Source organism: Cydia pomonella, chromosome 5, assembly GCF_033807575.1.
Source record: "Cydia pomonella isolate Wapato2018A chromosome 5, ilCydPomo1, whole genome shotgun sequence".
Lineage (NCBI taxonomy): Eukaryota > Metazoa > Arthropoda > Insecta > Lepidoptera > Tortricidae > Cydia > Cydia pomonella.
In genome coordinates, this window is record NC_084707.1 from 20,887,522 (window position 1) to 20,900,283 (window position 12,762).

Sequence of the window (12,762 nt, forward strand, 5' to 3'; positions counted from 1 at the left end):
GCGATGACGTTTTTTTTAAAAAAAAGCACGCGTGTTTAATATTTAGGATTATGAGCCAAAAATCGGTGGAATTAAAACGCCGTTTTGAGCCACTTCGTCGCACTAGTTCGATAATTAGCACATTATGTGAATAGTCACGAATATTTAAAGGGCCATATTATGTACTGTGAAACATTGTATGATACATAAGCCGCAATTCGTGTCGATTTAAAACACACGTGGTTTAGTTTTTCGTCACTGGTTACGAATTTCCTATTTTTCGCATTTGTATCGTAATGTACTATTATTTTATTTTAAGTTTGTTCATAACGAAGAACTTCCGGTACTAGGTATCTATGTTTGTTTCAATAAGATATAAACACTTCCGTGCATATTGGAGAAAGTTATGTTATAGTACAGAACCCTCAACTTGCACGTCCTAATTTCGGTACCTAAAGCAAATTTTTAATTTAAATCAATGATCGTTATAGGCAATGAAGTATAATTAATCGATAAGCATACAGAACAATTACTTCACGTACAGAAATGATGGCTGTAGGACTTTTCTTTCTAATATCTAGCTTTAGATTAATATTGGGAGAGGAAGAAGGATTTATAGTCGGGGGTGATTATGTTAAAAACATAAAAATATTTCCTCATGTCGCTTTCCTGACCTTGCAAGTAGCTGACTCAGATGATGAATACATATGTGGATCTTCAATATTAAACCAATTGATTTTGGTAACCGCCGCACATTGTTTGGATAACATCGGGACAGCGACTGCTTCTGTAGGTAATGTGGATAGGGAAAAGGGAAAGATGTACCGTGTCGCGAGCTTCCAGCAACACGAGAACTGGGATACGGTTAACATTAATCACGACATAGCTCTGTGTCGGCTACGTACACCATTAAAATTGGGACCGACGGTAAAGCGGGTGGTGCTGATGAAGCATCCTCCGAAAGCGAGAATAGCTGACTTAGCTGGCTGGGGTGTAACCGACGTGAGTTTATCCTAAATTATATCTTTTATTACTTTAAATCCTATAAATAAATTCAGCGTGCTATTTTTTTTTCTTAGGAAGAATACTATTCTGATACCGTTATGCTTAAGCACACAAGACAGAAGCTGTGGACTCATGAACAGTGCCGAAGAATCTTACACAACTCACCCAAAGGAACGATCTGTGGAGGTGAAAGTCGTGCGAAAGGAGATTTCGCTTCTAGGTACATTTTCTAGCTTCTATAGTTTTTTATGAATTTGGGAATAAGATTATAAACATAGCCGATTTCTTTTTCTACAGCGGAGACTCTGGTAGCGGCCTCTTAGTAGACAACAAAATAATCGTTGGGCTGGTCTCCTACAAAGACACCAGCGTTTCTCGCAGTCTTGTGATCTACACGGACGTCTCATATTTCTACGATTGGATTATGCAGACATCCCAACGATTAACCTGCTCTTGATTTATTTAATATCAATATATTTCAGGAGCTTTTGTCAAAAAAAATTCAGCACAAAAAGTAAAATAAAATAACATTCAAATTGTTATCGTTTTTATTTAAAACCCATATGAAATTGTTGTTCGGCTAGTACCGTAAAATGGGGTGAGTAGGGACAAAACTGATTTTCACATCACCTGACATTTTTAAACATAATAAATGTTCCGGTCGTTTGAATTTTAGTTTTTAATGATTTTGTATAGTTCCATTTCATAACTTTAAAGATAAATAGGAAATCGTAGGAAATCCCAGCTCACCCCGTAGTAGAGGTGAGGAGGGATTTCCTACTAAGGTGAGTTTTGAAAATTGTTGGATCGACACTTTGGGATTATGAACATTATAATAGCTTGATTTGTTATTAGAATTCGAACTTACCCCTCTGTCATCCATCCTCACCCCATTCATAATTCAACTGCCCTTGTAACCCCTACTCACCCCATTTTATGGTTTCAATTAAAATAGCATATTATCTACAATAGGTACACAATCATGACGTGAATAGTTGTGGACCTAGCAAACTTTTAACTCTCTTGAAACCATGATTTTGAAGCTTTTCTTGTTAATAAATGTGCCTGTCGGCGAGAGTAGTTTATACAGGGTGCTCAGTAATAAATGGATAACTGTCTAGCCACCGACCCACCTTAGGCTCGTCCGGAAAATGCACTTATAGGTCTAGTAAACTTTTAATGGTTTTCGTGATAATCCAACTTAGTCAATTAGTGAAACAATGTCCTTCAATATTCATTTTTTTTTATCTGGTAGGTAACAGCTAGTAGAAAAGTGTGCCTTGAGTCAAACCTCTGTCAATCACCACACCATGGAGACGCCGATGTATCGATATCTTGAAATAAGATGCTACTTGCTCAAGAATGTATGGACCTTCTTGACTCCATGCTAACTTTTGTAGATATGGTGTAACTATAATTTTTTCTTACGGGAATATAAGTATATGATATGTAAGTATTATGTAGACATAGGTACTACATAAAAATTGTATTTTACGACTTTTCCTAATTACATGAATGCTAAAAAGGATTTTAAAGAAAAAAAATGTTTTTCTGTGATGTTTCAATATGCAGTATTATAGTTCATTTTTTGCGATAGGATATATGAATCGTTATATAAGATGTATTAAATTTACTTTAGTATAGTGTACCGACCTACTTTAATTTTCACTCGCATTGTAGGTACACATTTTGGTGCTTTTAATTTAAAATTATGATCGTACCTAATAGGCAGTCCATGACCAACATCGAAAAATCGATAAGCAAATTGGAAAACCACTTAACGTCATGAAATGAGAGCAGTAGGTCTTTTCGTTTTTCTATATACTTTTAAACTAGTAATAGGGAAACAGGAAGGTTTCATTGTCGGGGGTGATTATGTTCACACTATAGCCAAGTTCCCTCATGTTGCTTTTTTAACTTTGTACAAGGTAGATTCATACGATGAATATATATGTGGGTCATCCATATTAAACCAATGGATTTTGATAACCGCCGCTCACTGCTTGGATGACGTTACGAAAGCTTCAGCATTTGTGGGTAACGTGAATAGGCAGATTGGAAAGCTCCACCGTATCGCGAGTTACAAGCAACACGAAAAATGGGATACATACAAAGTCAATCACGACATAGCTCTGTGTAGGCTAAAGGAAATGCTTAGATTAGGACATACGGTGAAAAGAGTGCTGATGGTGAAGAGCCCCCCGAAGACCGGGGTAGCAGACTTGGCGGGATGGGGCGCAACCGAAGTAAGCATGTGTTTATACTTATCGACATTCATACTATAAAAGCATAATAATGAAACCGGGCAAGTGCAAGTCGGACTCGCGCAACGAGGGTTCCGTACAAATTTAACTTATTTTTATTTCTAACAGATTAATAGTTTTGAGATTTTTCCCTGTACTTGTAGTGTAAGAAGATATTACTTGTCAAATTTATCCAGCAAGCTGTACCCGCACCTTTTTCATTACTTACACAATCAAATTGTTGCACATTGTTGAGATAAATACTTACCTACACTTTGTTTCTAAGATAGACTACTTACCCACCTAATACATATTTGTACCTATGAACTGCTGTAAAAAGTAATGAAATAAACGTATTTGTATTTGTAAATTTCATAGTTCTAGGCCAAAGGGAAGTGCCATATGAATTTTAATTCCCTTGAGAGTGTCAAAATATAGATTTTTGCGACATAAACAGCCTTTTTTTAACGTTATTTTAGAAATTTGAATTTTTCACTGCTTTAAGGAGCTGTAGACCTGAGTATATGGTTTTAATATAAACTAGATACCTACACGCGTTCCTAAGAGCAAGGGTCTTTACAGATAGACGGACGGAGAAAAAATGATCTTATAAAGGTTCCGTTTTTTTTCCATTTGGGTTACGGAAACCTAAAAACCGGCCAAGAGGATGTCTGGTCATGCTCAGTATAGGGTTCCGCTTTGTACGTCTTTTTACTAAGAGAAAAAATGGTGTTCTGCCTTTTCGCCGAAGTTTTATTGACCGAATTTCAGTTGCCAACCAACTTTTTACTTTGGCAACCAACATTCGGCAATTTTTATGGCAACGTTTTACTTGGTAGAATTATTGTTAAGTAGATTATTATTATGACATACAACATTCGGAATACATTTCTATCGCTAAATCATTCATTTGGCTAAATAAATTAATACGATAACGTCTAGCCATTTGACAGAGACAAGATAGGTGCGACGACGAGCGAAGCAAGCAAGCAAGCGTGTTAGATGAACTGCGACCTAACAGCGACCAGCCGATTTAGAACCGACTTTTTTGCATCGAACGATGTTAGATTACAAACATAAACGTTTTATGTTTCGTATTTCGTATTAGAATTACAGCTGATACCTATCGCGTTGCGTTTTAAAGCGTCTTTTTAAGTTGTTGTCCAAACATACAGTTGCAAACTGTTACGTTGGGACATACCTAATATGAATTATTATGTCACTCGAGGAGGATAAAAGGAGAAAAGCAATAGTCAATTTTATATTAAAGATCTGTTTCTTATAAGCTACTTGCTACTTATCTGAGAAATAAGTTCATCGTTGGCGTTTCACAATCTTCAAAACAAGCTTAACTGATAAAGTGCCAAGTTTTGCAGGAAGTTTTATCTAGCAGCTAATTTATTTGTTAATTAGCTGTCCAATACTTTACTTAGGCTTTGTGAAACAGACTTTGGATATTCAAACTATAGTATTTATTGCACTATAACCTTACCAATTGGTAACTTAAAGCATTTAACCAACCGGAGTTGCCTTTAAGAGCTTACCCCTCTGTCGAAAACTTCGGCCAATGGTCACGTCATACTTATTATATGGTATGAAGTTTATACGACATGCCCCTCCCCCGCAAAAATCGGCAGACTGTTTCGTACAGAAAATTATAGACAAGGCGTCTCCAGTCGGTTAAATGCTCTAAGATTACTAGGTAGGTATTCAAAGAATTTCGAGAACATTTTCTACTTAGTTTATCTTTTGAGCGAGAAGCATATGAAAATGTTCAAATACACCGATATTTAAACTCTTACTCTTTTTCGGGACTCTTGAAGGTTTTTGGAAATCATATTATCTTTTTTTGGCTTTACTACTACGAGGTCGGCTCGGGCGCATCGCAAAACATAACGTGTTTTGTAATTAATCGTTTTTAAGACATAGTTTTATATGTATAGGGTGAAAGGGAAGTATAGAAGAAAAGGACATGCTGTGCCGACCCCAAATGAATGGGATAAGGGCAAGCGAATGATGATGATGGTGAAATATTCTAGTTTTAAGGTATTTATATACGGGCCACTAGCGTGAAATAAAGATTTTTCAATTTATTTCATTATTTTTTTAGGAAAATGATTATACAGACACTATTCAGCTGAAACACACAAGACAGAAGTTGTGGAATAATAATCAGTGCAGAAAAGTCTTTAGCCGTGTACCCGAAGGAACTATCTGTGGTGGCGAAACTCGCGCAAGAGGAAATTACGCTTCAAAGTAAATTAACTACATTTTTTTCAACGTTATTGACCGGGGGAAATGTCCCAGGTTCAACTAGTGATGAATTTTCATGTTTATAATTATTCGCTAAATTTGATGCCTGTGATGTGATGTGATACAATAATCATGGGAAGGTGGGTATAAGTTTTTAGCCGAGTCAATTTATGTAAGAATGTCATTATATTATTTATTTATTTATAGGAATATATATTTTTAAATTAAATCAGTAAAATGGACCAGAATACACAGGGGGTAAATTAGTGGACCTAGTTTTTTTTAAATAACCAGCATACGGCCCGCCTGATGGTAAGCAATCTCCGTGGCCTATCCAGAGGATCCAGCCAGTCTACGCCGGCAACTCCAGAGGAGTTACATGCGCGTTGCCGACCCTAAAGTTATTTTGTTAGTGTGGGTCAAATCTTGGAAGCAAAATTTGACCCACTTTCCAATTTCCAATTTAGCTTAAATTTTCCATACATATAATGTAAATCGGATGCCAATGCAATATTATGATGACATGGAGGTGATTTGATGATGGAGACATGAGGTGGCCATGGGAACTCTGTGATAAAACAACGCAAACTAATTGTGTTTGGAGTAGTGGAAAGTGGAGTGGAGTAGTGCTTGTGGAAAGAAAAGTACAGTCAGCTTTAAAAGCTTGTACCAAAAATGAAATTTTTGCCAATAACTTCTTTTTTCTTCTACAGAGGAGACTCAGGCAGCGGGCTCCTAGTAGACAACAAAATAATCGTCGGGCTAGTCTCCTTCAAAGACCCCTCAGTCTCACGCAGTCTGGTGATCTACACAGATGTTCCATACTTCTATAATTGGGTTATGCACTCGGCAAGACAACTAAGATGCTATTGAAATTTAAAAAAAAATTATGTAGTTTAACTTTGATATTTGTCACCATCATCACCTCACATCTATAGGGAAGAAAGCAAAGAATACCATAGACCTCTAAGAAGATAAGAAGATGACTTCAAAGCTATTGCTGATCAGGATCATGATAAGGAACTTTGAAGATACTTGGGGAAGGCCTAGGCTGGAAGGCAAGACAACCTCACGTCTTGACTTAAGGAAAATTGCGCTTTAAAAGTGAGATTCGGATGCAACTTCAGCAGCATTATTGTTACAAAGATACTGCTACAGCGTTGATGCGGGCAATGTCATTGACATCTTGAAAAAATTGCAATGATTTAATTGTCACATTACTGCCATGATTAGAACGATCAATCGGTTAGTCGTTTACCACATTGCCCAAGTACGTACCCCATCGCCAAAGTACGTACTCCATCTCCCAAGTACGTAGTCCATCGCCCAAGTACTTACCCCATCGCCAAAGTACTTACTCCATCGCCCAAGTACGTACTCCATCGCCCAAGTACTTACCCCATTGCTCAATTACGTACTCCATTGTCCAAGTACGTACCCCATGGCCCAAGTATGTAACCCGTTGCCAAATTGCCCACGTTAACGCTGTAGCAGTAACTTTACAACCGTAATGCTGCTGCGATTGCCATGCGAATACCACACAAAATTGCTTCCACAGACATTTATTGTTTATCAGTTATCTATTTACTCATAAATAAAGAACCACATTAGTTAATATTTATATCAGATATAATTCAAAAGATCGTGCTTTGGAGCCTGTTTCCTGTACACATCCATTTTTTTTTAATTTAACCTAATGATTGTAACCAGCGATCTGTGACTTTTAACGATTAACCCATGAGCAATTTGAAAAACTACTTTACGTCAAGAAATGATGGCAGTAGGACTTTTAATTTTAATACTTAACTTTCAATTAGTAAAGGGAAAACTTGAAGGTTTCATAGTCGGGGGTTCTGTGGTTGAATCTATAAAAAAATTCCCTCATGTTGCTTTTTTGAATTTGGAAGTTCCTGATTCGAAACTAGAATTTATATGTGGGTCATCTATACTGAACCAATTGATTTTGTTAACTGCTGCGCACTGTTTGGATGGCATTACAAAAGGTACAGTTTCTGTGGGTAACGTGTATAGGGAGAATGGAACGCTGTACCGTATCGCGAGCTTCAGGCTACACGAGCAGTGGAATTCTGATGATCTAGTAAATAACAGTGACGACATAGCTCTGTGTAAAGTGAAGAAACCGCTGATATTGGGATCGAACGTGAAGAGGGTGGTGTTGATGAAGGACCCACCGAAAGCGGGAACAGCTGACTTGGCTGGGTGGGGTGCAACTGACGTAAGTCATTTTTTTCACATCATAGAAGCCTTACAAAGATGAAGAGTGCCAGTCCACAATGATAGCAGTCTATTTTGCATATCTAACTAATATAAAACAGTCTCGTTACATCGATACCTATATACTGACTAAAAAGGCACATCCTAAATAATTAAAGACCTTGTAATTGGAATTCACATTATTCAAATGGATCTTATTGTTTTTTTCCGTGGATAATGGTTTACTTGATAGCGCGACGCAAAGAAGGGTCATGGATTTAGCAGTCTATATGTGTATGTATGTCTGTTCCTTTAGAGCACTCTAGAAGCTGAACAGCGGTGGCAACATGGTTTCATTTTTATCACTTGTCACTATGCCCATCACTTTCGCGCTTACATATTTGTTAGAATGTGACAGGCATGGTGACAAATGATAAAGAGCCGACCATCTTAGCCCTACAGGTGGGACAATTTTGATGATCCTTATGTCAATAAATTTTTCTTAATTGTTTAATTGTCACTAAAGATATACCAGAAAAATACGACTATCAGTACCCCTAATGTATATTTATTCGATGGCATAACGTGACGTACGCGTTTGCGTTAAGTCTCATTTTGTATGGGATTTTGAGTTTCCAAAACGTTCCGCTTAGCGCGCTATGTCTAAATCCCATTCTAAATGAGACTTAACGCAAACGCGTACGTCAGGTTTCAAAATCAAATAAATTTACACTAGGGGCTCAGATGTCCTATAGTCATAAAGTTACGACGTCAAGTTTTTGTTAAATTGATTACTTGTTTGCGAATATTTTTGACAAAACACTTGATTTTCAGGAAAAGTTCTATACTGAATCAATACAGCTTAAGCACACAAAACAGAAGCTGTGGACTCATCAACAGTGCAGGAAAATCTTACGCCAGTTACCCAGAGGAGCTATTTGTGGAGGCGAAAGTCGTGCGAGAGAAAATTTTGCTTCCAAGTACATTGTTTCTCACATTTTTGAAAGCGCAGAAAGGTCTAACCGAGAGTCACATAACTCGCCGCACGCCGCGTGCGTTAAGTCTGCGGGCTCTGCGGCCTAACGTGCACGCCAAACGCTGACAGCACCAATGTATGACGGTCCGCGACCGTGCACGACCTTGATGTTTATGATAAATCAGCATGCAGCAGCAGTAGAGTCATCCAGTGATATTTTTAATTCGGGTATTGTGAGTTCAGTCAAAGAGATCAAAAAGGGAATCTCTCGCTGTATGCTGTTATTTGTACATGGGTATAATAATGTAAGTATGTCTTTGTTCCGGTAAAAATATTATTGCCGTGGCCCGAATGCACAGGACGATAGCTCGATTTCAGCCCTGGGCTCTGGCGGTCTTGGTCACTTTTCTTTCGTAATATATTAGGTATGTTAGATACAAGTTGTTTAAAAACAGGCCAAATATTATAAGGTACCTACCGCCACTCTTCAAGAAAGTTTGATGGCAGTTTTCTTTTAAAAAGTATATCTTCTTCTACAGAGGGGACTCGGGCAGCGGGCTTCTAATTGACAATCAAATAATCGTTGGGCTGGTCTCGTACAAAGACGTCCACGTCTCTCGCAGTCTGATGATTTGCACTGATGTCCCATACTACTACGATTGGATCGTACGCACATCGCAACGATTAACATGCTCTTTTTATTGAATGCAAGAAATAAAAAATGGATTTTCTATAGTTTTATTATATTGGCATAATATCATAATTATCGTCTGATCCTCCGTCCTATAGCATAATAATAAAAAACAACCTCATGGTGATGTCGACGAGCACGGCCCGCCGTTGCGATCGATCTGTTATCACAATGTCAGGATTGGCTACAATAGTCCTGTCAGAAATCAACAACAACCTCACTTAAATATTGAAATATAAAAATCCTCGCTATTTTATGTGCGGTGGGCATGATAAAATATATGTTTTGAAAAAGTATACTTTACAATATTTCAGGCATATTTAAAACTGTCAATATTTATGCCCAATTACTGCTTTGTAGCAGTACCCAACGATCTTTAGGCTAGGCCGTTGAACAGACGAACAGATAGATATGGCGAAATTTTATGATACTAGGTAAACGGAGAAATGAGTACTGATAAAATAAATATTTTTAAACGTATTAAAAGATTTTGTTTACCGCATTTTTAAACATAAAACGAAAATAAAAAAAATGTGTGTGCGTGTTTTACTAACGATTGTAAAATACATTATAAAATTTAAGATCAAACTCCACAAATTGACAGGAGTTATTTATTGACATTGAATAAATAAAGTGATTCCTTGCAGCCGTTGCAAGGAGATACGCAAGATAAGTTGCGCACGAGACAACTTAATGTTGATTTCACTCCCCTTAAACTTTCATACCCCGGGCTTATATATGAAAAACGATCCTTAAGGAATAAACTCAAAAATTAAAAAATAATACAATTATGTGCATTTTTGTTCCAGTCAAAAAATAAAATTAAAATAGGTACAGCCAGTTTTATCGGATAAGTTTGAGCAGCGGACATTAAAAGTGTTAAATTCAGTTCAATGTTCAAAGCACTAATTTTGGGGAGGCAGATTTTTAATTTAACCATTTTATCGCTATAGGCTTTGATCCGTGACAAATAACGATTGCGTACTTAATTAACATGGAAATTGGAAAACTACTTTACTTAAAGTAATAATGGCATTAAAGGCAATAGGAGTTTTCGTTCTACTATGTACAAATCAAATCAAATTCGTAATAGGAGGACTCGAAGGTTTTATAGTTGGTGGAGATTATGTTGAATCTATAACAGAATATCCTCATGTCGCTTCTTTGGCGATAGAATTATCGGGCGACGATTATATTTTATGTGGGTCATCTATATTAAACCAAATGATTTTAATAACTGCCGCGCACTGCATGGATAAATCTACGGAAGTAATAGCTTCTGTGGGTAGCGTGATAGGTATTATTTAATTTAATTTATTGTTTTTGATTATGAATTGATATCTAGCTTGACACGCGGCAGCTTGTCAAGCCAAGTCCAAAAGAAGAGAACTGCCTGAACTGAGAAACCATTTGGAGCCACTTTTGACTCCTACGTAACTTAAAATTAAACATAATCGTATGAAAATTGGCTCATTTACTAAGACCCTTAAGGCTAACTAGAACACTAGATTTTATGAATATAGCTCAACCGGTTATTAAGATACAAACATCTAAAAATCGGGATTTTTCTCAATAACTGACTGATTGACCTAACATCAAAAACCTTACCCACTTCCGGATGACCTAGCAAGCTGAAATTTGGCATCCAGCTGAGCAATTGTTTGTTCACGACCGTAAGATAAAGAAACAGTGATTTTTTATTTTTTGTAATATTCTCCAAAAGCCAGTTTTGATTTACATACTGAGGTAAATCGGAGGTAAGCGCCTATCAAATATATTAAACTTGGCTCTCATTTCACATTACGTTTTTGATGGAATATTAAATAAACTAAATTTACTAACCGTAAAATGGTCCTACTTTGCTCCAATATTTGCTCCAAATTATGGAAATTGTGAGTGTGTTATAAATTGTTCATAATTAAATATTCAGATGATGAATTAGTATTAAGAAGAATACGTTATCTGAAATATTTTATCAGTAAATCAACGTTATGAAACTTATTACTATATATCTGAAACTATAAGCAAAATTTTCATTATTTGTAGTAATTTTGCTCCTACCTGTATGCATACTACACTACTACATACTGTACTAAATTGGGGACGCAAAGTTACCCCATGGTGCGCCATAATATTATTTAATGGGCGCACGCCAAAAAGAAGAAATTCGATTATGACCAACACTGCAGTTCAATAATTATACAAATATATCATTAAATTTATTTTAGCTTACTGAGTATGTACGGTTAAAACGTACAAAATATTTGAGTATATTCAACGTTAAATCGATATCCAAAATTGGAACATAATTACCCGCAGGGAAGCAAAGTTGGACCATTTTACGTTATTATTTAATTATAGTTGAGCAAGGAGAACCGTATCTTGTCGCCGACTTCAAGAAGCATGAAAAATGGAAACACCCCGAATATGACATAGCTTTGTGTAGACTAGAGAAACCACTGTCTTTAGGAGAGACGGTAAAGAGGGTGCTACTGTTGAGGCAACCACCGCGCACTGAGACAGCTATCTTGACTGGTTGGGGCGCATATGAAGTACGTCTATTGTTTCTATTTCTTGATAATAATTATCTTTCATTTTATACGTATTAGGGTCTCCACGCATATATCGACGAGGAATCAGCTATAGCCGATAAGAACAAGCTTTATGTCTGCGCAATAAGGGCTGAAAAGACGTCGTCACGTCAGAAGACGTCGGCTGAGCCGAACGGCGCCTTTTACGTTCTTATTGCACATAAATTAAGTTTCTTTTATCAGTTTTTGCCGATTCCGCGCCGATATATGTAGGGTGACCCTTAGACACTAGCTCACTATTTTACTAAATGAGCGTGTCTTAAAAAATAAAACTGTTATTAGTTTTATAATTTTTCATAAATTTTGTGTTTTTTCTACTCAGAATCATGAGCTCTTTCGATCCTAATGGAGTAAAAAAATGCCCCAGAGTTTTTTTTCTATTGTGTTACCGTTTCCCCATTTATTTTGTATGGCGGCAACAAAAAGAAAAGTTTGAAAAAAGAATGGAAATTTTGGGACACTTTTATTCTCCTAAAAGAATGAAAAGGGTTTGCGATTCTCGCGGCTACATTAAAAAGTGGCCAAAAAAATAAATAAGGTAAGGGTAACTCTAATAGGGCAGGTAAATCGGAGGTAACTTATAGTGGTTAATAATATTGTATAACCGGGGACGGTTAATAAGGGTCCTGTGTTTTACGCGAAACAGCCGTAAGGGGAAAGAGCACTCACTAGGAAAACTATGAGGTCGCGCGCACGTTGCATCTCAAGCGCATGCCGGAAACGAACTATTGATATGGCGCACGCGAGGTGATTGAGTGATTGATTTAGAGTGAATGTGATGAATGGTGAGTGTATGAAGATTAAGGGGTT

General features: G+C 36.9%; 3 protein-coding genes across 3 annotated transcripts; all 3 read left to right on the plus strand.

Annotated features, from left to right (window-relative positions):
- The first annotated feature begins 71 nt into the window (after positions 1-71).
- On the plus strand, positions 72-1,524 carry LOC133518331 (hypodermin-B-like). Its single transcript, XM_061852001.1, has 3 exons — positions 72-981; positions 1,059-1,204; positions 1,282-1,524. Exons 1-3 carry the CDS (start codon positions 526-528, stop codon positions 1,439-1,441), a joined length of 762 nt encoding a protein of 253 aa, XP_061707985.1. The 5' UTR covers positions 72-525; the 3' UTR covers positions 1,442-1,524.
- Positions 1,525-2,526: 1,002 nt separating this feature from the next.
- LOC133518070 (hypodermin-B-like) lies at positions 2,527-7,101 on the plus strand. Its single transcript, XM_061851641.1, has 3 exons — positions 2,527-3,230; positions 5,338-5,483; positions 6,194-7,101. The coding sequence occupies exons 1-3, from the start codon at positions 2,775-2,777 to the stop codon at positions 6,351-6,353; spliced, it is 762 nt and encodes a 253-aa protein (XP_061707625.1). The 5' UTR covers positions 2,527-2,774; the 3' UTR covers positions 6,354-7,101.
- Positions 7,102-7,236: 135 nt separating this feature from the next.
- LOC133518069 (trypsin-like) lies at positions 7,237-9,726 on the plus strand. The gene is made up of 3 exons (XM_061851640.1): positions 7,237-7,716; positions 8,529-8,674; positions 9,210-9,726. Exons 1-3 carry the CDS (start codon positions 7,252-7,254, stop codon positions 9,373-9,375), a joined length of 777 nt encoding a protein of 258 aa, XP_061707624.1. The 5' UTR covers positions 7,237-7,251; the 3' UTR covers positions 9,376-9,726.
- The last annotated feature ends 3,036 nt before the right edge of the window (positions 9,727-12,762 follow it).

What these genes read in the sequence shown, in the direction of transcription:
- LOC133518070 (XM_061851641.1), top strand. Translation starts at nt 2,775, where the DNA reads ATGAGAGCAGTAGGTCTTTTCGTTTTTCTATATACTTTTAAACTAGTA. An exon ending in CGGGATGGGGCGCAACCGAA is followed by an intron (nt 3,231 to 5,337) that starts GTAAGCATGTGT and finishes TTATTTTTTTAG; the next exon opens with GAAAATGATTATACAGACAC. An exon ending in AGAGGAAATTACGCTTCAAA is followed by an intron (nt 5,484 to 6,193) that starts GTAAATTAACTA and finishes TTTCTTCTACAG; the next exon opens with AGGAGACTCAGGCAGCGGGC.
- LOC133518069 (XM_061851640.1), top strand. Translation starts at nt 7,252, where the DNA reads ATGATGGCAGTAGGACTTTTAATTTTAATACTTAACTTTCAATTAGTA. An exon ending in CTGGGTGGGGTGCAACTGAC is followed by an intron (nt 7,717 to 8,528) that starts GTAAGTCATTTT and finishes CTTGATTTTCAG; the next exon opens with GAAAAGTTCTATACTGAATC. An exon ending in AGAGAAAATTTTGCTTCCAA is followed by an intron (nt 8,675 to 9,209) that starts GTACATTGTTTC and finishes CTTCTTCTACAG; the next exon opens with AGGGGACTCGGGCAGCGGGC.
- LOC133518331 (XM_061852001.1), top strand. Translation starts at nt 526, where the DNA reads ATGATGGCTGTAGGACTTTTCTTTCTAATATCTAGCTTTAGATTAATA. An exon ending in CTGGCTGGGGTGTAACCGAC is followed by an intron (nt 982 to 1,058) that starts GTGAGTTTATCC and finishes TTTTTTTCTTAG; the next exon opens with GAAGAATACTATTCTGATAC. An exon ending in AAAGGAGATTTCGCTTCTAG is followed by an intron (nt 1,205 to 1,281) that starts GTACATTTTCTA and finishes CTTTTTCTACAG; the next exon opens with CGGAGACTCTGGTAGCGGCC.